General features: G+C 43.2%; 1 protein-coding gene across 1 annotated transcript in view; it reads right to left on the bottom strand.

Moving 5' to 3' along the window:
• Nucleotides 1–27,315, bottom strand: part of LOC150080024 (vesicular glutamate transporter 1-like) — a 547,583-nt gene that overhangs the window by 349,422 nt on the left and 170,846 nt on the right. The window contains exon 2 of the mRNA XM_090383743.1: nucleotides 16,434–16,514. Within this exon, the coding sequence (XP_090239869.1) occupies nucleotides 16,434–16,514 (81 nt within the window). The remainder of the gene's footprint in view (nucleotides 1–16,433; nucleotides 16,515–27,315) is intronic.

Here is a 27,315-nt window from a genome sequence, read left to right as displayed (position 1 = left end):
ACAGGAGAACGGACATACGAGGGGGAGGAGAGGGAAGGGGAGAGGGACGGGAGAAGACGTCCACGTACTGTTCTTGTGACGCTGACCAGACGGACGAGATGCGCAGCAGCCGAAAATATTCACTCTCGACGAGCACGCAGTTGCAGAATCGCCACACATCCGTGTCCATCCAGTCCGCCATCCCTCGATTTGAAAGTCTCTCCGCTGTCTCAGGGAACGCGCAGAATGAAAATGTTGACAACAAACTGCAAATGCGGCTGTCGTTTTCAAGAGAACGAACTGAAACCATTCAAAGATTACTACGGGACCTCGGCCGCGTAAGTACAGCGAGGCCCCCCCCCCCTATGAGATATCGAGCGTTGTTTGTAAACTGGTGAATGGAACCAGCTGCGCCACCTCAGTTTGTGGAAAGAATTGCTGGAGCACCAAAATGGCTGCGATTCGGAAACAAGGCGAAATGAAACCTAGGTTTACCCGAACTTTTCAAACTGTTTTCAGGGGCTGAATCCATCGCCGAAGTGAGTCCCACATTATTAATATTATTGTCGTCAGTTTTTCCCAGAAAAGGAAACCACCCCTGGACGGCAAAGTACCAGGAGGGTGCTAATCATATCGCAACACGAGATACTACTGGCAGTGGGCTACATGTACTCAACGCGCAGTCTCGCCCCGAAATATGTTACAGGATACACCCCCTACAGAACAACGAAAATGTTAACGCCCAAACAGATCCCTCGTGAATCGGTCCTCCACACATCTCCATAGAAGGGTTCGTAATTTACAGATAGAAGAGTGGTCGGGGGGGGGCGACCCTTGTACATTACTCACTCGTTTCGTACAAGCGTAACGGATACAAAGTGTAAGTTTGTTGTCTGCGTTGATTACGAGTCTCGCTTCATCACGAGAACAACTTACAGAAAAATCGCTGATATCGAATGGAAGTGGTCCCAATGATGGGGCTTCTCCTCTAAGGAATGTGTAAAGATTTTATACAACCAACTGGTGACGTAGTCCATTGTCCAATCTAATAATGTTGCGCTTGCGCCATATTTATATTTTAATTTTTAATCAGTTACGATCGATTAAGTCAAATGCCACACATGTTGCTGTTGTAGGGTTTTAGGACCATCAGACACTAAGGCCACGTTGCTCCGTGTATACTCTCTGTAAATTGCGTGCGTTATTATTATTATTATTAATATCTGTTTATTTCTCGTTCTCTGGTCGATTTTGGTTGTATTTGAGAGATGGTTTGAGGTCCCTTTGGCATTGTGTAATTTCGTCATGGGAACGATCGATGCTTTGTGTCTGGCTGTATTTTATCTCGGTTGTTGGAGAACAAAAGTACTTTTCCTAAAGTATAATGGGTGATCCGTCCTGTATCTTAAGGAATTACCGATGATGCTTGGTAAAATCGGTGGCAACCAAATTCCACATCTGTGGAGATGCCCTCTCCTCTTCCCAAAAAGCATTGTGAAATATCTCGATTTTGTTCGAGATGCTTCGATCATCCCTTTTAATGCATGTCCTTAAAATTGCTAGCGGCAACAATTTCAGCTGGATGCAAGCAAAAGATCCTTCTGCTTTCGTGGCCTTGAACCCACCACACACTGGATCACTAACGGCTTTTCACTCAGGTATCACTTCTCTCCGTGCATAGTCACCATGTGCTCTAAGTGGCCCATCCGCATTCATTCTGAATGCGGATGGGCCACTTAGAGCACATGATGACTATGTTTTTGTGTGCATGCACTAAATCAAACAGTTCCATGTCGCATTTTTGAACCATTTTCATTTCCAGATTGAATTGGGCATCCCCTGACAGGTGCGTGTGGGAGTACACCTTCGTTTCATTCGGGATATTTTTTCTCTCTCCACTGCGTTTAATAATTCCTACAATGATGGGGGTGTTTCCTTCCTCTGTTTCGACCTGCATTGGTGGGGTTATTCGCAACGCACAGCGGTTGCTTACTGTCCCACGTTCACAAAGGTCAGCATATCCCAACCCTCCGATGCCGTCCGTGCAACCATCCTACACTCTAGCCGTCTTCCTCCATTTCAGAATATCCCTTCCCAAGCATTCCGTGGCCACCACACCTCCCGGTCCTGTTCATGCAGTGCGGAATCAATTAACTCGCTGATGGAGCCGTAAAGGTCTCGGAGAGGACGGCCTCGTCACTATCTGTGACCCGATTTGCATCGTTGTCGTGGGTCTGCAGAAATATTCCAGTTCGTAGCTGTCGTGAGTGATGAGGGCGGTTGTGTTTCGCACGGGGATGGCATTCCTGCGAGTACACGGTGACGATCCCCGTGTCCAAGTGTCGTCACGGCTGTCATGTTTGGAACGCTGCGATTGGAATCTTCGATTAAACCCCGTCGAAGCAACCCCCTCCCCCTAACAAGTGTCCCTGAGGGATCGCCGTGTGTTTGACGACAAGTTAATTAACTCCGCTCTCCACGCATCGATCGTCCAGCGCAGCATCCGAAGCACGGTGTGTTGCCGCATCAGCGCAGCCAATGGCGAGGGCGAGGCGGAGGTTGCCGTGATGCTGACTGACGTGTTCGTCTTCCGCTCTCCCCCAAAGGAAATGACTGCGCATACATGAATCCGTCTGACTTTTCGAGTGATGAAAAACACCTCTCCCCACCATTGAGAGCCTCCAGACTCTTCAATCTTCCTTCTCTTGGCGCATGCGCCTTCTACCGTTCTTGTGCCCCATCGATATTTCTTCTCTGCGTGTCTCCGGCAACATCCACCATTGTGCTTTTTAAGCAACCCACGACATTTTTGCCATTTCCTTCCTCCAGCGCACACCATTCTCGATTACGTGTGGTGCTCAAAAAGGATGAGCCCAACTAATAAAAAATATTCACGCATTCACCGTGGGTTCACCCGCTGTACGGACTGCCGGCGAGGGAGTTCAATACACGATCATTGGCGGCGGAAAATTTTATATAAATTTTCATTTATTTTATTTGCGCAACAGGATTCGCTCCATTCCAGTGTGTCCTGTGATCTGTTCAAGGAACACAGAAGCGACCTAAAAAGGACGATCAGAAAGCAGCACGCTCGTAGTCTTCAATCAGTTCAACGCAGTTTCACGGTGAATCTTAATCACGGGGATCGGAAGCCATTGTGGAAGATGCTTTTAAGCACTCCAATGGCTGCTCGGCAGGAACCAAGACTTTAGATACCGATGGCAAAGCCTGTGACAAAATTAAAGCGGGTCTTTTTTTTTCTCCTCATTTTCCGAGAAAGCTACAGATACGGTTGCTTCAACTTATCAACACACTTCATAATCTCTCTGTGGACAGAGACGATCTCGCTCAAGCGTTTCGGAGACTAAGAAAAGATATTTCTGCTGGCCCAGACATGGTTCCAACTTATTTTAGTGAAGAAATGCTTTCCACAACTTAAATATATATTTTTTTTATTATTATTATCATCAGTTTATTTCTCTTAGGAGAACACCCGGTTGCAGCCACTGGCTACGGGGTGATCATACATATACAACTATGTTACAAAACATACAAATATGTTACAGTTATAAAATACATGAAATACATAATATCTGATTTATAATTATCTGCAATATAGAATAATTGAGTTATTGATTACTCGCAAAGGCTTTTACTACCGTAAACTGGTAAGAACATAATATCATGAAAATTGAAGCATACCTTCTGCTTAAACACACACACAAATGGGAGTTTCGCCATATTTACATAAACACAAATATTTACAGCCAAACAACGTACAGCATTTGAAACAACACGAATGACAGCGATACAGCAAAATAAAAATTTGAAAGTTCAATTTTCCCGCAGTCGTCTTCTTCTGTGTGGATTAGAGTGGGGTAGGTAGGACAATCCTGACACCTATTTCTTGATGAGGTCGGGTTTCCTAAAGCCCAGTGGCTCGTGCCTGGCCGAACAAGGTGCTGAAACTGTATCCTTTCATCTGTATTTGCGAGTAAGAGTTTTCGAGAACTTCCTTTCTGTAGGATTTGCAATTGCAGAGCTTTTCATGATGCATATCGATTGAGGTTGTTGAATAGCTGGATGGTGTTTGCTGGAAAGAATCTTCCGAGGCTATCTAACTGGATAAATGCCGATTTCAGTTGTGGTTTCTTATCTGCAACTCTTCTTGGTTTTTCTCGTGGGGTGATTATCCACTCTCGGGCTTTCGGTGCGTCCAGTCGTCCCGTTAAAAGCTAAGCGAGGGTCATTATGTTCCTTGACGTGATTATTTGTCTCCAGGGTGTAACCTCTAAATTGGAGTATAGTATAGCTCTTGAGATGGTAAAAGGTTTAGCTGAAATTCTGTTCAGCCATCTCAAGAGCCAGTATTCGAGTCCTAGAAAGATTTGTGCCGCGTATAGGGGAATAGGAGTAACACATCTGTTGATGTATTGCTTCATCAGACCGGGGTCTCTAATACCGGTGAGCTCCTGCCTGGTTGCCCAAAGCGCCGCGTATGTTTTGTTACGGATGTATGCGAAGTGCGGGCGGAAGGTCAGGCCTTCATCCCACTTGAGACCAAGATCAACGTGTGACTGTGCCTTTTGGACGAGGATGCCGTTCACAAATATTTCCATTTTGTTTGGCTTTATTTTATTTGTGAAAGTCATTTGTGCCGTCTTTTTTTCGTTCAACTGCAGTCCGATACAATCAAGATACTCTTGAAGTTCTTTTATTTTAGTATTAGCCATTTGGTTGTGGTAGTCAGCTGATTTCTGATCTCCTGAGGTAATAAAAAATTTTATATCATCGACGTATGTGATGAAGTGCTTCTTATTCTGGGCTAAGAAGGGTTCGAGGGCTTTGGCAAAAGGTGTGGCAGACAATACTCCTCCCTGCGGGACACCTTTATCAACCTCATACGTTGCGCACATGTTTTCGTTTGTCACCGCAATTTGTCTGCGCCGAAGAGTGCTCTTTAATAAATGGAGGACATTTCCTGCAATGTGAAAGTAGTCCCGCAGAATGACTATGAGAGCTGGGATGGATATGTTATCATAGGCGGATGCCACATCTAAAAAGACTACGTCCACCTGCTGCTTGCTGTTTAGTGCTTGCTGGATCCTTAGCAGTGTCCCCATGAGGTTGGTGATGGTCGATCTCTGTGGAAGTACTGAGTGCAGGTGTTCTGGCCTGTCCTTGAAGCAATGCGCGATAATGGTGTGCAGGATTGTTTTTTTAAGATTTTTTGCAATGAGCATCCGATAGCGATTGGTCTGAAGTCTTTTACAGATTTTGGGTTTTTTATTTTTGGGATAGGTTTTACAATATTGCTTTTCCACAGCTTCGGGAAGTTCTCCTCCATCAAAATTCTCTGGAATATGTGTAGTAGAACATCAATGATGTAACAGCTACAGATTTTGATCATAAATAGTGGGAAATTATCTGGCCCAATCGTTGCTTTATTTAGGAGGCTGTTGATTGCACTTTTTAAGTTCTCTCTGCTAATACTCATTTCTTTTACATGTTCATTGTAAGTGACAATCCGATTACTATTGATAGATTCCTTAAACCCCTGTTTGCAGCAGGACCTCGCAAGCAATAGCACCAAATCCAGTGAAACTTTAGGGGCAGCACAAGGAAATGGCTCCACACATTCCACTAGGAAAAGTCGAAACCAAAATAAAGAAGTCTCAGAAATATTAGGACAACAGGAATCAACTGAAATGATTGGAGCATGCATGTATTCCAAGAGTACGAACTCCAGAGTTACATCTTCCCCCTCAAATCATGTTCCTGCAAACCCACTCACTTATGCGCACATCACTATGCTACCTAAAAAGCATAACACTTTTGAGGGTAGAAAAACCCGCCCATCCCAAAATTTCATGCCTACTCTCGCCGAGGACAGCCGACGACGTAATCCAGTTCACAGAGAAATTATTAATGTGTCTTCCTGTAACACACCTGAAACAAACAAACGGTTTTCTGAAATGTACAATATTACTTCCGTTGCAACCAGAGAGCAAATTTTTGTATCAAGGCTGGGGCCCACAACACAGCCCAGAAACATTAAAGCCATGTGTGAGGGCGAACATGGGATAACTGTGGAAGTAAAGCCAGTGAAAACACGACACCCAGCTTACTCCTCCTTTATAATCTCTTGTCCACCAGACAAAGCAACTCGCCTACAAGACGTAAGCGCCTGGCCAGTAGGTACCTTAGTCAAGCCCTACAGAGACAGATGGGCCAGACCACTGGTTAAAAATGATGCAAGGAATCGGGCTCAATAGCAATCAAGAAAACTACCCCCAGCTGGGGATGCAGAACATCACATCCACCTGTTTGCACAAAACGTGAGGAGCATCTCAAATAAGCTCCACACCCTACAAACGATGATGATGTACGGGGACCTGGATTTCATTTGCCTAATCGAAACCTGGTTGGGAAATGGAAAACAGTTAGATCGGCTAACTGCGGCAGCAAACTGCAAATGTGTGGGAACCGGAAGAACAGATAGGCGAGGAGGAGGAGTTATAATTTGCTATCAAAATAAATACCAGCCTATAAGAGAACGAAAAACCAATTCAAATAATTTTGAAGGGATTTGCGTTACCTTTTCAAAAGAGCACGTGAAAATACAGATATGCATCATATACCTCCCACCTGAGCACACAAAGGAGACAAGAAACGAACTCTATTCTTGGCTTGCTGCAAATCTAAAGCCATCAGTCGACACAATAATAGCGGGAGATTTTAATTTGCCTCTTCCGAAACACAGGGAGGCCAAGAAAGAGCTGGATGCGACATTGGGTGCATTGCACTTAACGCAGCTTCCGACACCAGTGACAAGGGGATTGCAGCAACTTGACCTGTTGTATCATAGTTCCTTAGACATAAGGCTAGCGCAAAACTGCATAACATTTAAGTCGGACCACAATCCCATTGAAATAGAAGCAGCACTGAAGATACACAAATGCATGCAGGGTAACCACACGAACTGGGAAAAGCAAAGTAAGTATCTTTTCTCCGTGAAGTATATTATTGCAGAAGTCATTCTCAGTCATCTGACTAGTTACAACTGGGAGGATCTGCAAGAAAAGCCAGTAGATGAAGCTTTAGAAATGATCACTAAAACGCTATACCAAACAGCATTGGAAGGAGCAGCAAAAGAAATGAAAATATCTGAGAGAACAAAAGAATGGTTTAACCCACAACTGAAAGCAAATTTCCTCAGGAAGCAAAAACTGTATAGAAAATGGCAAAGAACGGGTCATCCCGCCGATCACATTCGTTATAAGAAAGAAAGAGCACATTTCATCAAAGCAAAATGACAGGCACACTGCAGTGTTGTTCATAATAAACTAAAAGAGAGCAAAAAGAATTACTAGCAATAGAAATAGCACAGAGAATATGACCGAATGCATTTTCAAGGAATGGGCTAATAACACTTTTAGTAACTTGCATGGACTGAATCAAATTGAGAACACTGATAAGGGTAACAAAATTTTTGAATTCCTGAAAGATTTAAACAAGCGACACTATTCGGCAATAGAGGAACCAACAAGACCTCCTTTGAGTGAAATACAAATCACCAAAGAGAGCGTAATGAAAGCAATCAACGATCTGCCCAATAAGGCCACTGTTGGACCAGACAAATTTCCAATGTTCATCCTTAAAATAAGTAGCCCATTTATAATAGATCTATTACTGCACATCTATCAGGAAATCATTAGGTCAGGAGCTTTCCCGCAAGCCTGGAAAAATTACATTGTAACCCCAATACCAAAGATTAAACACCCAAAATTGGCTAAGGATTACAGACCAATTTCTGTCAGTTGCACCCTACAGAAGGTATTCGAAAAAAACACTGCTTCAGCCATAGACCACCACATTTGCACTCAGTTATTTCGGGTAGATCAACAATAACAAACTTACTGGAAACCCTTTTTCGCGTGCAGAAAGCACTAAATGCGAAAAAGCAAATTGATATTATTTTTTTGGATATCTCCGCAGCCTACGACAACGTCTCAATTCCAGCGCTCATTGCGATTTTAAAGAATTATTTTAATGTAAGAGGAAATTTGTTAACTATAATAACCAGCCTGCTAGAACATAGAAAACTTATTGTTAAGCACCAAAAGCTACAATCTTGCTTTACCATCTCGCGAGGAGTGCCACAAGGGGGAGTTCTTTCGGCTACTCTCTTCGCGGCCGCCCTGGAGCCGTTTCTTGCACGGTACTATAATTTTATAACAAATGCTGACGATGTAAAATTCTTCATCACTTCCAAAGACCACGAATCAGCAGAAGGTATTTGTCAGATGGCAAATAGCACAATCCGAGAATTTGAGAGCTACCTGGATTGCATCGGGCTCCGTATTAATGCGCAGAAGTCTGCCCAAATGACCATAACTTACAAGCAGAATAAAAATGACATCTCGATCTCTGTGAACGGGTCTAGTGTGGAAAAAGTGCACTCTCACCTGGACCTGGGTCTATAGTGGGATGACAGACTCACCTTTGCTCAACACTTCGCCCATATGAAGACAAAAATATTCGCCGCTTTATGGGCTACTAGACAGGAACTGGTAGGAATTAGGGATCCTTAGCTAGCGACCAAGTACATTTTAATGTGTGTCCTGCCAATTGCAATGTATGCCTCGCAAATCTGGTCTTCAGCTCCAGATTCACATTATAAGTCCGTCCTTGGGATCGAGTACTGGTTCTTGCGATGGCTTAACAGAGTTGCTGGCCACCCTTTTACTATCTCAAGGGCCATTCTCTACTCAAACCTCAACATCACACCCTGGATGCAGCGGACAATTAACAGGAACATACACACTCTTGCACAAATGCTCACAGGCAGAGTAGATGCTCCAGTCCTGGATAATATTCTAGTTAAACCGCGTGCCACTGCTAGACGTTGCGGAGAAGTAAATAATCCACTGCGTTCAGTCCTGAACAATCTTAGTAGCCTGCAAAGATTCTTCCCATCAAATGCAGCGAGAATATTTAACTCACTACACATAGATGCCGAAAAACTGTGTGAGGATGCAACATTCCGGAAAGAGATCTTCCAGGATTCGTATAGACTTACCAAAATACGAATCGGCTGCAAAGTACCAAAGAATTTAGAGTAAAAGAGAAACTTTCTGCTTTCAGAACAATAATAATTTGTTGACTGGGAAAATATACCTTCTGTAACAGGTATGTTAATATGTAATTTATAGATGGAATTATTAGTGAATTGTAAATATATGAGTTGTATAATGTATGTACAGAATCATTAATGTGTAAATACTGTATGTATTAAACATAAAATGTGTATATAATATTTCGGGACGAGACTACGTGTTCAGTATATGTAACCCACTGCACGTAGTATCTCGTACCCTGATATGTATTTAGCACCCTCCTGGCACTTCGCCGTCCCGGGGTGGTTTCCTTATGGAAATAAACAGATAATAATAATAATAATAATAATAATAATAATAATAATAATAATAATTACATCTTGTATCCTGTTACTGTTTGCTTCGCTGTCAATTTTGTTTTCCTTGAGGGGTTTTCCGAAAGTGGATTCGGTCCATTCCTTAAAGGATGTCTCAGTCATTTTATGCGCAAGGCTCTTTTTGCTGACAATTCTTTTGCCTTTTTTTAGTTTTGCTTTTGCCATATCTATATGTGCCCGTTTCTTCTCCTTCATGAACCGTGCTCTTTCATGTTTGTACCGGGTGTGGTCCTCTGGATGCCCAGTTCTTTTCCATTTCCTGAACAATTTTTGCTTATTTTTGAAGATTGCTTTCAACTGTGAGTTGAACCAGGGCTTTTCCCTGTCTGATAATTTAATTTCCTTAGATGCTCCTTCTTCAGCCATATGCATGAGTGATTGTGAGAGCGCTGATAAGGCATCATCAGTGCCCAAAAGGCATTGGTTTTGCCAATTATATGCCATCAGATGTTTCAGAATGACGTCACTTTTAATATATTTTGATGAGAAAATTATCTTTGTATCGCGTTTTGGATGCAGACCAGTTTGGCGGATGTCCCGGATTCTTCTTAAAGTGGCTTCACACGTGAGCAGTTGGTGATCCGAAGTGAATTTCATGTAGCTGTTCCTCAACTTTATATCTGGGGATGAACTTTCGTTCAGATGAACGGAGATAAACTTTCGTTCAGGTGCCGTCCTACATAAGATACTATACTTATATCTGGGGTATTGTAGTATATGAGATCTAGGCACTGAGTTCCTCTTGTTGCTGGTGTTTTCAATTGGATCATGTTTAAAGCATTCATTGTATCGTCCAATTGCTTACATTCAATTAAGACCAGTATTTAACATCACACTTCAAAACAGTGAATGTGATTCCTGTCCCAAAAAACAGCGCAACTCATTCTCTGCAGAATTTCAGTTCCATCTGCTTTCTGAAGTCACTGGCAAAGTATTCTTGACACAGAAACCAAATTGTTATTTTTAGGCTACGCCCAAACAATTAAATTCAACTGCCGCGCTGTGTGTCTTATGTCTGTTAATTGCGTGTGTTCCATGGTCGATTTGTCTGTTTTGCTGCACGAAAAAGCCCAGTTTCTGGGGGGAAGCCTTGCTGTCCACGCCTGAGACCGACTAACTCAGCCACGGAGTGAATTTTTGACAAAAAAAAAAAAATATTATTTTAGGGTTGCCCGTAATTAAATACATTAACCCGTATTTGTGTCTGTAAATTGCGTATGTTCTATGGTCGATTTGCCTGTTTTGCTGGACGAAAAAACCCCACTTACTGGGGAGAAAAACCTTGCTGTCTACGCCTGAGACCAACTAACTCAGCCACGGAGTGAAAAAAACCCATTAAAGTTCCTCGCGTCATCGACGGGGATTCGAACCCAGGCCTTTTCCACCCGGTGTGGGAAGAACGGTGACGATACCACTGTGCTACCCGCGCAGACTGAATTTTTGACAATATCATTCACAACCCATTAATGGAATGTTTTCAGCACTTCATCTGAGACCGTCGACATGACTTTACGAGGGGCTGCTCTACCACCGCCAACCTTTTCACTATCTGCCAGCAGGTTCTAAACACCGTCAATATGGGAGGTCGGGTTGACGTAATCCACAGTGATCTAACGAAGGCTTTTGATAGTGTCCCGCACAACGAACTTGTTAAAAAACTAAGCCACCACGGAATACTTGACAGTCTTCTATCCTGGATGGTGAGTTGCATTTCATATCGAAAACATAGGGCGATCATCGGACAGGAAATTTCAAGGGAATTTATTCCATCTAAAGGACTGCGACAAGGATCATCCCTTGGACCTCTTTTATTCACCATCTTTGTCAATTATCTACCGCAATTTGTACAGGGGGGGGATTAAGATTTAATGATTGCAGATGACGTGAGAATTTACTCACGGATCAACAGTCAAGCAGATAAATAAATAATTATTAATCCTGATAAGTACAGGACATGTACTAGAGACAATAATTCTCATCACGGCGACATGGCCAGGAGTTTTACATTATAAATGAAATTAATTGGCAATAACGTTTTTTACTGTTACATGGAAATTATTAGTTACCACAATTACACAGGTAAAAATGAAATTATAATAATGAAAATATGAGGACTTGAACGTCATATGGAGGAAATTATCCCAGTTCCACTGATGTAATCCACTCGAGGAGCATGTGACGGTATTTGTAGTCGGTAGCCAATTTCTGAAGGTCGACTCCAAGACGGAGCAATGCCTGAATTTTGGGGAGTGCCTGGGCAGGTAGGAACCGACTACACTGTTTCAACCGGTTGTATTTGAAGATGGCGACAATCTTCAAGCTGTTTTTAACTCTTTTGCTAATTGGGTTGCTTTAAATGGTTTGGAGGTTAATCGTAGCAAATGTATCTCAATTTCATTTGCCGGTTCCAGGAAAACTGTGATATTCCGATTACCAAGTTTCCGAAGTTAAAGGTGTTGGACTTACCTTTACAGCTGGATGCGGGTTTGAGAAACATATCAGGATTATATTTATATCGAGCGAAAAAACATTAGCTTTATCAAAAGTCAGACCTACACATTTAGAGCCTCAATTATCTATGCTCCTATTGAAAGCAAGTGTACTCCCTAAACTGGAGTTTACTTCTCCTATATGGAAACAACACTACACATATTTCATACAGCAAATTATTATTATTATTATTATTATTATCTTTATTTTCTCCTAAGAGGAATACAAATATAATCCTTGCAGATCTTTCCAGATGTAATCCCATGTTTTACGACCGTATTTTCTACCCGAATCTCTGCTATTACTTCAATCTTCAATCTTTGGCAACTCGGTGAACCGTGTGTGTGTGTGTGTGTGTGTGTGTGTGTGTGTGTGTGTGTGTGTGTGTGTGTGTGTGTGTGTGTGTGTGTGTGTGTGTGTGTGTGTGTGTGTGTGTGTGTGTTGTTTCCTGCTGCTGCCTGCTTTCTGAGATTCCTTTCAGGATACTGGGCTAATGATGTTATGAATTCCCTTGATTTCCTTGAATTGGACTTTTACAGTCTGAATAGAACTTTCATTGTAATTGTGCGTTATTTTTCTATTTATTTATTTGTTTTTGTACAACTTTGTATCTTCATGTATTCTAATCTCTCTCTCTTATACACTTTAACTGGGCGCTTGCCTGTTGTCTACACTTTATGGTAATAATAAATAAATATACACAAAATAAATATACACACTCTTCTACAAAACACCGCACATACTTATTACTAAGAATTATAAAAGTCAGTCCACAAAGTTCGAAGGGCTAATTGTGTCATGCGAATTTAAATCTGTTCGCATTGATTTTTGCAGTTCGCATTGATTTTGCACCCCTCCAGGACCCGATGCTGAAACCGTCGACGAGATAACTAATTGGCTCATTCATGGGCTCCATCACTCAGCAAGGCATGTTATCTGTGGAGACTAACTTTTCCCCTCAACTTGTTCATCTTCAGTCCAGATTGCTAAATAACCTTCACCCATTAGGAATCCATCTGATTAATAATCTCCCGACCAGAGGTGATCACCATCTTGATCTTGTGCTATCATCGAGCAATTGTGAACTTGATTCTACAACAGAAATAGCTTTTCAATCTGATCACATGCCAATTTTAATTAACTTATATTTTCCGACTCCAAATTACAACGTCTCGACTCAGGTCCACACCAAGATAATAACGAGCCCAAAATTACTCAACATTACTAAATGTCTAGAAGCAGCCACTGCAATTCCTTGGAATGCACTTGAGCAATGTGATAATCAACTTGCCTTAGACGTTTTAACTCGCTGGCTCATCACAATTTCTAATTATGCAGCCTCAAAGAAAATAAGGATCTCTGAACGTACGAGAGGATGGTGGACTCCTGAGCTGAGCAACAGTTTTAAGCTTAAACAGGAACTGTAAAAACAGTGGAAAATGACAGGACTAGCTCCGGACCGAATTGCGTACTCCAAAGGACGAGCAAGCTTCAACCGCCTCAAGTCTCAAGCCATAAAACATCACATTGAAACCACACTTCATAAGGGCTGTCCATCATACCGACAGAAATACTGTGAACTCCCTCCACAGTTTGATCCTGAAAGGTGGATGGACTTTATTGCACGAGTTCAGCAAAACCAACATGGGCCCAGTGATATTCCCATGTCTGATGATGATGTGCCCAGAGATGCACTTGAAACCATTCAATTAACAAGACAAGACCTTTTATCTGCGATTAATAAGTTTAATCTGCGATTAATAAGATTAATAAGCCTGCAACTGGTACAGCGGGAATCGATAAAGTACCACATTTTATCATTAAATGTTTGAGTCCATTTCTAAGTGATCCCCTCCTAATAATTTTCAATAGCATATTAAAAGGAGAATTTTTCCCTCCAATATGGAATTTTATATTCTGTTAGGCCACTCCCAAAAGTTTCCCAGCCAACTGAAGCCAGGCACTTTCGACCCATCTCTCGTTCCTCGTGTCTATTGAAATTACTGGAAAAAACAGTACTGAAAACACTTACCACGCACATTCTCCCGCACAGGCCCCAGCAAATTCATTATTCGTTGCAAAACAGATCAACAGTTAGTAACCTGATTATGACTACTAATGCAATCCTTGGATCATTTGAGGAGAAAGAAGAAATGGCAATAACATATCTTGATTTACAAGCTGCGTTCGATAGTGTTCCCATCCCAGCCTTGCTCAAACTCCTTCGAAATTACTATCACATCACAGGCCCAGTATTGAAGTTTCTGACATCCCTTCTTCAGAATAGAATCATCCAAATGTACATAGGAGAGCAAAGGTATACTAGACAAATACAAGCAGGCGTTCCACAAGGAGGAGTCCTGTCCGGAATTCTTTTCACTGCTATCATCTACCCACTAATACACAATAGAACAGATATGATATCATATGCAGATGATTTAAAGATCTTCACAAAAATAAATTTGACCGATGAAGCCAAAAACGCCACAGTAACCATCAACAAGACCTTATCAGAAGTACAGCAGTACCTCAAGAATTTTGACCTGCAAGTGAACCCTGAGAAATCTGCCATCATGGTATTCTCTCTTAAACCCATACCAACCATAATTCAGCCTGCGATTGACGGAGTCCCGATCCCCTGCGTTGAAAAGCAAAGAGATCTGGGTGTAATCTTCGACAGAAAATTACGATTCCATCACCATACAGAAGAACTCTGTGCTAAATTCAACAAGAAACGGTGGGTTGCCAAGCAGCACTTGCTACACATTCACAACAGAAACCTGATAAAAATGTATATCAGGATGATGATTTTTGGAAGTGTACTGTATGGAGTAGAGTTGTGGGGCTCAGCTGCAGACACCACAATTAAACCATTAAAAGCCGCTGAATACTGGCTCCTGAAGTGGGCAACCTGGAAGTGTCATCTCCCACCACAGCAGCGACAACACCGATGGCGAACGCGCTGAATTTAACCAGGTTTTCAGCATTAATGCACGAGAGAAGACTCATCTTCACCGTAAAAATGATTGCCGGGAGAGTCTCAGCACCCAACGTTTGGGACACCGTGTGCTGGCGGGTTCCCCATCCAGGTCTCCGCTCCACTCCCAAGCTTCTTGCTCTTCCTTCGAGACTACATTTGTAAGATCGGTTCCTCCCTTATCAGAAGCTCCATCTGGTTCAATCCCTGGATGCTGACTTATTTAAAATCATAGATGATAAAAAGTATAGACGGATCATCCTAGATCTGCACGTGGTCTCCAGAACTACCAACTGATCTCAGATTGTTTTGGCGGGGCAAGAGACTCTCAGAAAACTGGACTTGAGGAAAAGCTTTTGTTATCACAATTTGTTATTTTTGTTATTTTGTATTAGTTTTCCTTTCAAGTCAATGTTATCTGCTATGAGTACTTTTTTTTTTTTTTTATTATATAATTTGCTTATAATTAATCTTTACAATTCCTTTATTATCTCTGCCGTTTGTTAACCCCTGGCATGGTGCCGTGAAGGGTATTGTATGGTCGTGGTACCTGCGTGTACCGGTGAACTGTACAATAAAGATCTTATTTATTCCAATATTCGATTATAATTACACTTTGGATTACTTAAAAAAGGGATTTTGCGCTACACGCTGAAATTAAAAACTTTGAAATTGAAATATTTTTAATTATTTATCTTAAAATGGAAAGGAAATGATTCTAAAATGCAATAAACCGAAGAATGTCTATTTTTGAGATAACGATCTTTTCATAGTTTCGCAGATCGGATGCAGTGGTCCTCATCCAATTCTGGAATGAGGTAGGGCTGGCAAAGGAAAACCTTTCAGCACTCCGTTCCTAAATTCATTTTAAATAAAGTACTTTTGCGCGTGTATGATGTTGTGGAACTTTGGAGGCCACCAAACCAAGATTAATGGATACATTGGAGATTGTTGTGTACATCAATTTCAGTTTGCGTTCTGTTTAAAAGGGGTTTCGGGCGATGTTCATTTGAGTCTGGCATCTGCAGGCGCAGATGAGGTCTTCTTTCAACGTGTATTTTGTGCTTTGTGTTTCTTCGAGTTTTGCTTTTAAGGCCCCGCAGTTCAGATCACACGTGGCCAAGCAAAGGTGCGGGAAAGCCCGTGGTGCCGTTTGACCCTAAGCGCACAGTGTTTAGTGTCAAACGAACAAATTTGGAAAGTTTCGCAACCAACGAGTGAAAGGAGCCGGACGAAATTAAGCATTAGTTTTAAGCACTCTTCTGAGCTCGACAGGGGGCAGGGGGTGCATTTTCTAATCGTTCCTGGGATCGCTTTGAATTCAGTAAATCTTTTTAAAAAGCTCGGTAACTACCACCCAAGAATTGCCACCACTCCCACATGCACGTGAACAGATTTACTCCGGCAGATATGGCGAGAGTAATAACGAGGAGGTGGCTTGGGTGCGCACCTGCCAAAACTGAACGGAAACAAGAGTCGATGTACACTTACCCAATGAGGTCCGGCGGAGGAATGTTCTTGAGGGACTTCAGCGTCGGCATTTCGTACGATTCGCCGCCTCCCGGAAGCTGCCTGAAAAGATCAAAACGAATTCTTACAATTGAAGAAATCTCTCGAAAAACAACAAAGAAAACTCAGTGAATTCTGAAGGTGAAATTAGCGGCAGCAAGCGGTCAGAGTGAAAATGTTTACGTGTGGCCATCCCCCCTTCCTTTCTCTTTCGCCTCCCAGCCCCTTTATTAATAAAGGGGTGGGGAGGCGAAAGAGAAAGGAACACTGCCGATTACCTAAAAGTCGGAGGGTATCCTAAAAGGTCTGCAGAGCAAGATGGCTTGCCAAACAACACTTCATGTCACAGAGCCCAAGTACACGCTCCAATACATATACCGGTTTCTGCAGCCAGCCATCACCTACGGTTCAGAAATCTGGGCGTCGGCAACGAAAACGATATTAAAAACCATTGCATCTGATGAGTACTGGCTTCTTCGGTGGGCCCTCTTCAAGCATAAACTGCCACCACTCATACATACTTCAGATATGACCGAACTTCTAAATTACAGAAAAGTCTCCAAACGGATATTTGCCCTCCGCTTGCTCGTGTCAATTAAAATGATAGCGGGTGAAGTCAATACGCCAAGTTTTTGGCAGATGTGCAATTTGAGGATCCCCCCTAAACCCTTAAGAGCCCTTCCCTTTCTGCAGTCTGTGGCGTGGAGGCTCAGATAGGGGATAGATTCCTGCCCATGGAGATGCTCCATTACGTCCAGGAGATAGATGTGGACTACAAAACGTTCATAGAGAACAAATCCGATAGAAGACGCATCATCATTGACCAGCTTTCATCTTCAACCCAGTGACTGCCATCGTCCTTTCATCGCTTTTCATTTTCTTTCATTTCCATGTTAATATCAATTTTATATGTAAAATATGCAATTAATACGTTTTATGTCCTAATATATGTTTTATATAATTTTTCTTGTATTAGTTATTTAATGTTAAACCCTTCTTGCATTGTCGCTGTTGTGGGCATTATTGCATCAGGCAATCATGTATCCAATCCCTGCCTGCAATAAAGATATTAAAGATATCCTCGGGAGGACAATAACGCCCAATAGATATATCACAAACCAAATGTCATGGACGAAGTAAAAATAAAGGAGAGACACAGAAGAGTCAAAGCAAGAGCAAAAGAATAAAATCTCAGCATGAAGAAATAGACACGCCATTTGAAACTCAAGAGACCTGCGCAGGGCTACTCCTCCTGGGAGAGACCAAAGCAAGAATCCTGCGGCCAACCATCTCTGACTTGATACAATCGCGCCACAACGAAGTTCCTGAAAATGATGGAAACTAGAATGACATCAGAACTAGAGTGCCATCTGGCTATCAAATCTCGCACCTGCGAGATTTCTTTAAAACTCTAATCCCTGGTGGGGGGAGTTGTTTGTTATTATTTGTTTGTTATATGGTTTTTAGGAGCATTGGCAACTAAAGCCATATTGCTGCGGGATATGCGGTGGTCATTCCCTGACCTTTCTGCATCTTCCATATTTGGTGGTGACGGGCTCGAACCCCGGTCTAATCAAGAAGCGTGTGCTGCTCCTTTCCACCTGGTTACGGAGGCGCCGGTGGGGGGGAGAGACACACGCTCCCTTCCGCCTTGCCAACCCTATTTCCCTCTGGTGAGGCACGGGCATGCCCCACTGAAAAACTTGGGGTCACTTTCCCTGTTAAATAAATAAATAAATAAATAAATCTTTATTGTGAAGTAGAGTTACAGCACAATATCGCATCACGGCGACGAGCGCCAGGGGTTCACATCTAGATAAGATAAGTACGGCATACAAATACAAAAGGCTACAAAATACAGCGAACATACAAAAAGACTACAAAATACCGATCGCAAATGCAACAGAAATACAAATACAGCATAAAAACAGAGTTAGACACAAATACAGAAATAAATACATAAGAAATACAAATAAATAAATATCAAGGTTCAAGGGCTTTGATAAAGTTGTGTCTGTCCTTCTTCTTACTTATTATGCTGTCGATGTCGGCGTCCACACTGTTGAGTACGGGGAGCATCTGCTTGGGAAGAAATCTGTCAGTGAGTACAAGCCTGCTGTGGTGAGCCACGAGTGCTGGTACCATCTCCAGATATCATCTCCAAATATTTGGAGATGATATCTGGCCTGTGATGAGTTTGGCTGTGAAGACCAGCCTCTTTTCCACGATCAGGAACTTCAACCTCGGGATGTCGAGTGCTCGTGCCATCATGGTGGTTGTGGTAGCAGGAGGTAGCCGAAGCTTGTTATTGGCCCATTTCAGTAACCAGTATTCAGCGGTGTACACCCGCTTGAGGTTTGTATGTGCAGCAGAGGCCCATATTTCTGCACTATACAGAATGGCGGGGTAGACGGTGGAGGTGATGAACCTTTTAACAGTGACAGGATGTTGGACATGTAGCAGGACATGTAGCTTTTAACAGTGACAGGATGTTGGACATTGACAAAATCTGGTACTGATTTTGTCAATCTGGTTGACAAAGGACATCTTTCGGTCAAACAGAACGCCAAGGTCTGTGTGCGAGGGTACGTTTGGTATTCGTACCCCAGCGAGTGAAACGTTGAGCACTGTCGGCATGGATTTAAGGGAGAATATAACCTGAGCAGACTTCAGTGGGTTGATTTTTAGATTGAAGTTTGCCAGGTACAATTCTAGATCCTTAAGTTGGGAATTGATCCTGTTGCTGAGCTGGACGGGGTTGTCACCGGGGTTAATTTGAGTCAGTAGTTTGAGGTCATCGGCATAGCATGGGAGACCATTCGTTGAGGCAATAATGGGAACGATGATAGCTGTGAACAGGACACCGGATATGACACCCCCCTGCGGTACTCCAGCAGTAATGTCGCAGGATAGGGTGTGTTGTTGCCGATGGCGAATAAGTACCCTGTGACAGAGAGAAGATTCCAAAAAGTACAGCATATCACCTCGAATGTGAAATTTCTCCTTAAGTAGGAGGAGTATGGCCGGGATCGACACGGCATCAAAGGCTGCATTTATGTCGAGATAAGTGGTTGCTAGCTCAGCTCTTTGTTCGAATGTACCCCTCTGCTTCCTATTTCCCCCTCCCAGCCTTTTTGTCTCCCCACCCAAATGTGTCATCTCACACAGCGATTAGCCCTACACCAAAATTCTTGCCCGACCCAATTAGGCTTTATCAAGACCTTCAGCGTAAAACCCCCAAACAGTGCTCCTAAAGCGAAAACCCAAATTCGAAATAAAACATCCTCGCGACTATTTATTTTTCTAATTTATATTTTATTTATTTTGGTCCTAGCCACTGAAATCCCAGGAAAGTAGGTGGCAGGACCTGCCAGACTACTGATTTGATCACTTTTACATATCCCACACACTTTTAAATCTCTGGCTTGTCCGATACAGAGAACATACGCGGAGATGGGAGAAATCTCAGGAACCGTTAGACCCCCAACATAACAAATACCAAAAATACGCTTAAATGTTTCCTCACTCACGAAGTGATCGATGTCACCTGGGGTTAACGATCTCTCGCAACAACCCTCGTCACCAGAGCGAGATTCCTTTTTCGTGGTGAACCCAGGTGGGCTTGCCAATGCGCGCAATCCCCGAATGTGCACTTTTTTGTCGCTTGTGTCCCGCAATATTTACGTTACCTCCCTTCGTTGCGCAGTTTTATTTGTTGCCTGGTGTACACAGTCACGCCGTTGCCACCGTTTGATTCGCTGACGATGTGCGGCCAAAAAACTTCACGGAGATCTCGCTGGGTTGGCGGAGGTTGTTTCGAAAGGACACGATTGTATTTGGCGTATTTCTTTGATGTCCGCATCCCCTCGGCAGCGGAGAAGGGCGGTGTGCCCTCGTGGATTCACTCCACCAGCGGAGGATCGGATAATCGCATCGCCAGAGGAAACTGCGTTCGAGGCTTTTTATTATCCTTCGTGCGTTGGAGTTGCGTAAGTTCGGTTGAAAACGGAATTCCTTCGACTTCTGGCCGAGAACACCCTCCCTCTGATATCTGACAGCCAGGGTGTGGGTTCTTTGTCACCGAAGCAGAAACATCTTTTCGGGAGTGTCCGGGAATACTGCGGAGAAGCGACACCATCGGAGACAACTTCGGGGACACGTGACTGCGGAATAAAATAAAAATCTTTAATTTCGGTTATTCCCAACCCGAACTCGCTGTTGTCACTGACGCCTGACCCAGTTTGAAGAAGCGGAACTGTCCGTGGCTCACCTTCGAAGAGATCCAAATGAGAAATGCGCAAGACGGCAACCCGATGACTCGCACAGACGATGAAGACACCCGGCGTAGGGAAATTTAGAAAGAGTGTGTGTGTGTGTGTGTGTGTGTGTGTGTGTGTGTGTGTGTGTGTGTGTGTGTGTGTGTGGCGAAGTAAAACAGTTTCACGCCGTCAACTGCCATTTTCTTCCCACACAAATTCCCACCACCAGGAAAAAAAGAGTTACGACCCCCAAAGGGGGTCTCAACTTTTTCTTTCGACTCGACAAAATTATTTTATTTATTTTTGCTTCAAAGCAGCGATCGAACCCGCCTTTAAACGCAGGTACAGAAAACCAGAACACAATCCCAAAGCAGTTCAACGCAGAAACTCGTCATTTCCAATTTCAAAATACAATTAATCTTAAAAGAAAAAAGTTCCTTCGAGAACCGGCGTGGATAATTTGAATCTGTAGTTGAATGGCATGGTACGAGGTATTACTTCATCGATGATTCGATGGAAACAATCTGTCGCTTCGTGAGGATCATTAATTTTCACCGATAATTCCCAATTGTGAATCAGAATTCATGTCGGGCTGTTCAACTCCATTTTAACTTCTGTTTAATGTCCTAAACCGGTGTCTTTAAGATACTGGTTTCCTTTAGAAAATCCACGAAGACTGTGATCTGATTTAAAGAGTTTTGTAGGCTTTTTAGCCACCAATGGAAAATTGGTAGAGAAGAAATCCAATTGATCTCTTTTGCAGTTGGAAATTTGCAGCTCTGAAGCAAACTTGAAGAGGAAAAGGTGTTTCAAATGTACCTTTCAGTGTCCTCACATTATTTCCAGTGGAAAGAATTGTACGCATTGTAGGCATCCTAAAGTCCCATAAAACAGTTAAATTATCCAGGCTCATGTATTCATCACTCATCAGTGGAGAAGTCTTACATGAACAAGATTTCATAGAGTCGTTTTATTTCACAGTCAAGAATCTCGTTCTTTCAAATAATCCCTCCACTTTCTCAACCACCCTGTCCGAACGAGCAACGTTAATCCTAGGTGATACCAATTCCCTGTCACTTCTTCAAGAACAACAGTAGGCGATGTGTATCTTTAAAGTTGGTGTTATTCGGACTTTGCACCTTTTCAGAACTTTGTGTAATTGTCTCGTGAATGATTGTTATTTTTTAAAACTGGTTTCCGATTTTCCTGTATTCTGTCCCTTGTGTATATTTCCAGCAGTATAGAAGAAGATGAAGTTCATTAGATTTGTCCTTCGACAGAAAAAGGCTATTTTTAGAGACTATTAACGGAATCTCTCTCTCTCTCTCTCTCTCTCTCTGTTTTTCGCTCGATAGTCTCCAACCAGCCAGAACAGGATGATGAACGAGCGCGAGGTATACAACATCCTGGAATCTTTGAAAGATCGAGTTCGACGCATTGACAATAAAGGACCCCTTTCGCTCTTTGAAAAGAAACACCTTTGTCCCAAACAAAACATACTGCGCTCCCCCTCCCCCGATCCCTTCATTCTGTTTCTGCTTTCAGCTAACTGCGGCGTTAATGGGCAGCACGCTGCAACGTCATCTCCCCCCCACCATTCCCCATTTCACCGAGGGTAATAAAATTCAATTAATTCGTCCTCGGGATTGCGTCGACGCCTTTTAACGAACTCACCGGAGAGCCCTGCCCACTTGGGAACAATACAAAGCTCGTGCCTCTCGTTCGCAGATGTTCGCAGAAATGATCCGGTTGCTAATGAAACTCCCCACCCCCCTTTCCAACCTTTTGGTCTCGCAGTCAATCGCCGTAACATTTATCGTCCCATCAGGATTCCGCTGTCTCTGGTCGCCTCAGTCGCAGAGTGCGAACTGAAGGGACGTTCGTTAGTAGAATGTGGCAACCTTGGAGCCGAAGCAAGGAACGCGCGAATCTGCGGCAATGTCTCAGAAATCATTTTGGTCAGATTCCACCAGGAAGTCTTCCTTCTTGTTGTTGCGCCGGGTGAGCACCAGGAAATGGCGCCGATGCACGCCGGAAGTATAAAGGGAACAAATGACGCGAACAGCCATGCCGCGGGCGAGTTGATTCAAAGAGATTCAAACCTTGGTAGCGAAGGATAATCCGTATGGAACTCGCATGCTCTTGTCCTCGACTGGTGCTCGACACTTATTTTGTACCGAATCGGACCTTGTCAGAATTTGGGGCAGAATTCCCAGCGGCCAATGTGTATCTTCGGTGATGTACCTTCGTCGTGCGATATCTAGGCGGCAGTGCATCGCTGCTCTGCATCTCAGATGGTTGGAGAAAGAGTTTCAGCGTGGTAATTAGCTTAACCAGTTGGAGCCGCGATCTTCCAACATCTAGTCTTTGAGAGTTATCAACTGTTGCGAGTTCGTGTCTCCATTATTTTTTCTAGATGATCCTAAGGAGACTCCATGCGTGGAAACCAAATTCTAGTATCAATAATATAAAACATTTGCGCAACATAACGGCTAAAATATTCCGATGAATCCAGAACTTTAGTGACCATTTCACGAATGCCTAGCTGTTATGGGGCCGTTGTGGGCGAAGGTAGAACCAGGGCACTTGGCACTTTTTAGATGCAGTTGTTTGTTTGTTATTTGGTTTTTAGGAGCATTAGCAACTAAGGCCATATTGCTCCGGGATATGCGGTGGTCATTCCCTGACCTTTCCGTATCCTCCGTATTTGACATGCATGCATCTAATCAAGAAGCATGTGCTACGCACTGCTGCTCCTGCCCACCTGGCTACGGAGGCGCTTGGATGCAGTTGTAGAAGTAAGTATTGAGACAGGCTGAAGCACTCGTCCAGGAGACAGAGATAAACTGACATTGGCCACAATTTATGACGATCCATCTAAAGTGACCCAAAACAGATCTTGTCGAGTCGGAGTCTTGAAACTCTCTTTTCGCGTTTGAATGAGGGGCAGATTTTGAAGTTGAATTTGAGTTCGGACCTCAGGAAAAGCACTTTACGTGCGAAATCGATTTTGCCATCCGCCACTTCAAATTATATCAAGAAAAGCAACTTCAGCCAAAATTGTGTTCTGTCCGACGGGTAGTTGCATTAGTTTTGAAAGAGAGAGAGAGAGAGAGAGAGAGAGAGAGAGAGAGAGAGAGAATTAAAGAACACGTGCAATTGGGGGAAGAAGCAAGACTCCGGATGTCGGTAGATTGACGACTATACGAACCACGTGACCAGGCTGCGAGGAAGATCATCTGTGCGCAGAAGCAGTAGCAACAGACGGGTGACGGCGAAACAGCAGCGACAGGTGTTAGCGGGGCCCCGAAGAGGATTAAGTTTTGAATAATTAATGGCGATGTGGTGTGCACGAGCATCGCGGGGTTCAACTCAATTAGTGCCACCTGTGCGACGCTCACTTCTGGCCGTGACTTGAAGAGGGATTACGCCGGCAAAATTAATCGGAAAAAACAAACGGAAAACACCGGGCGACTGCAGCGGGATTCAATTACAAAGAAATCCACACAATTCCGGCTAGCGTGCGTGTTCTAACACGGTGCGAACTCTGTTCCAGCAAGTTCTTTGCTTGAGATGACACAGATGGAAGACATCGACAACTCGATACCTGTGGAAGGTTAACCGATGATCAAAGCACCGATCACGAAAAGGAAGGAAACATTTTGCATCCGCATTCACGCGTGACGAAATTTTTAAAACTGAATTCGTATTATTTTGAGGCGGCCACAGCCCTAAGACGGGAATCGGGGGACTTGAGATAAGCTAAAAGGAAGTAGAAGCGAAGTTTAAAGTAAGACGACTGGGCAACGTTTGCTGCAATTATTATATTATTATCATCTGTTTATTCACCGTACGTTCACTCCCCTGAACAGCCAGTGGGCTACGAGGGTGTACAAATACATATTTTATACACAGCGTACAATTTATGCAAATTTTCGATATTTACAAGGCTGTCCTGATCGACAGCCTATCTCCTGCAAATGGGTCTGGAACTAAACGTATCAAAATCAGCTCGACAAAAAAGAGAATCAAAAATGACACAACAGATTGCAGATAACGAAAATAAAGTTTCACATCGACCTCGGCATGACTTGGGATGAGGGCTGGCCTCACTTTGCAGACCCATTTCTTGACCATGAAATCGAAAACTTTCTCGTGAATGTGGGCGATTGGACAAGAGCTGACGGGGTTACTGAGTGGATTGTGGATGTAGTCGAGGAATACGTCCAGCGGTGCCGACAACCTGTTGTGATCACGTGTATGCATCACCAATCTGCTCTTCTGCCCCAACGTTGGTCGTCAATAAACAAATTCCTGGCAGTCCAGTAGTGGGTTATGCGATGGATGAACAGGGTTACGAGAAACGGATTCACCATCTGATCCCAGGGCTGTTATGTATATACCAACCTAAAGATCACTGCCTGGAGAGTTCACATTGCATCCAGGAATATTCTTCTTCTTTCTCAGATGCTTACCGGTGTGATTGACGCCCCCAGTCTTCGAGGTCTTATCTCTATTCCACGTGCTGGACGCAGTAATGTCATCCCCTACCTACCTTTACACTGTATACTGTCCAACCTGTGCTGTCTGAAGAATTTCTTCCCAAACAACCTTCTCAATTGATTGGCCTGCGACCACCCTGTGAAATACTCCGAAAGCAAAAGCAGTGCAGAGTGAGAAGAGCCTCTCTCAATACTTCGATTGTAATCTTGTCAATAATCGAATTTTGTGAACAATGTTGTAAATATACGCAGCTGGGGAAATATTGGAAATAATTGTAATCGTGCATTTTTGCACACCCTTCTTATGTTGTAAATAACTGCAATTCTTTCGTTTTTGTACACCCTTCTAGCCGATCGACTGCGTAGGAGGGGTGAAAGCAAACACTTTTTGCTACTTTTAAACGGATTTAATAATAATAATAATAATAATTAAAATAATGGCATTAATTAGAAAAATTATATTTACTTAACAGCTGTAAAGATTAACTTTAAAATAATTATGAGAGCATCCTTAGATTCAAAGGAGGTCACTATGTTCTGGAAATGTGCGAATGGTTCCCCCCCGGTCCTAAAGAGAGATTTTTAAACGTACCATAAGTAATAACAGACTTCTTAGCTTTACTTTTATCGCAGTCCTCGTGGGTAGTACGTTGGTGTAATCACGTCCTCTCCACACTGAGTTTCAATCCCGGCCATGACGCCAGGAATTTTCACCAAGCGACTGAGTTAGTGGTCTCAAGCGAGTGTAGCAATGTTTTTCTCCCGGAATTCTGGTTTTCCGCCCAGAAAACAGAAAACGCGCAACAGACAGATTAAGTACTGCGCAAAATGGCCTACGTTGCCAATGCGCCAAATATCTCTACAGCAACAACTTCTGTTCCAGGAAAAGTAATTTTTGTTTAGAATTGGAGTATTATTTTTCGAAGTGCAGATTTGTTAAGGGACGATCTTGTCTCACCAATCTGATAGGTTACTGCGATGCAGTGACCAAGGAACTGGAGGCACAAAACAATTTCGACACTCGGATTTTCACTGCTGTTCAAATTGGAGCAATGGGGCATTAAGGGCAAGCTGCTTCTGCTGCTGAGGACAAAGGGTTGCTGCTATGGGTGATCAGTGGGAGAAGACGGAGAGTGCGAATCGATGGATACCGTTTTTCACGTACTAATGTTATTAGTGGAGTCCCACAAGGTTCAGTGCTGGGCCCATTGTTGTTTTTAATATTTATTAGTGACACGAAGACGGTACAAGGAGCGTAACAAACTGCAGTTTCAGCTGTTTTTGAAACAGCCTAACCTCTGTTTTCTTACAACTCCCTGCAGATGTTAATTACGGTAAGCTACCGCAACCAGTTCTAAGAAAGCAGAGGTTCATCTGTTTCAGAAACAGCTGAACTCGTGGAGTTTGTAACTCTACTTGTGTCAGGTGAACAGTAAGGGTTCCGAATTAAAATAAGTACAGAAAATACCTCCTTTGACTCATCGAGCTATTCCAGCAACCTTCGTGACTGCCATTTGTTAAATACCGAGCGAAGCCGTTGCATACGCGAAGACAGGCTCAGGAAGTTCATCTACACAGTGGTCAGCGGGAACCGTAACTTATGAATATTTTACACAGGTTTCGGGTGACCTTGAAATGGCACCTTTACGTTTGTCGGAGTGGAGAAAGTGGAATTTCAAAGAGAGGAAGTGAAAGAGTTCCAAGCGATTAGTGGGGTTGGGAGAACGAGAGGCAACAAGTGGATTTCACAGAATGGGATTTTAAGCCAGAGGAGATCGGAAACAGGAGATTACAAATAACCAAGACTCTGCCAAAGAAATCGGAGGGGGCATGTGTAAAGACGATGCAGAAAGGGGTGACATCTTTCGCAATGATGGAAGCGAAGCGGTTAATCGGAGAAAGTAAACAGCCAGCTTATCAGCGGAGGCTCGATGTTGTTTGAGCTCGGCACGTGAGGTCGGAAGCACCTACAGTACCCTGTTTCAGTTTCAGCTTCACTTTTTGTCCCTTTGGATACTCGATGCACCAACCAGCAACAATTTATTCTTTTTTTCTTTCAACTTTTGCGTCTGTGTTACGCAGATCTGTTCAGAGCGACTCGTG

Source organism: Mastigoproctus giganteus, chromosome 10, assembly GCF_048544385.1.
Source record: "Mastigoproctus giganteus isolate SK-2022 chromosome 10, ASM4854438v1, whole genome shotgun sequence".
NCBI lineage: Eukaryota > Metazoa > Arthropoda > Arachnida > Uropygi > Thelyphonidae > Mastigoproctus > Mastigoproctus giganteus.
The sequence above is the reverse complement of the archived record's forward strand: the minus strand, read 5'-3'. Positions and strand labels throughout refer to the sequence as shown.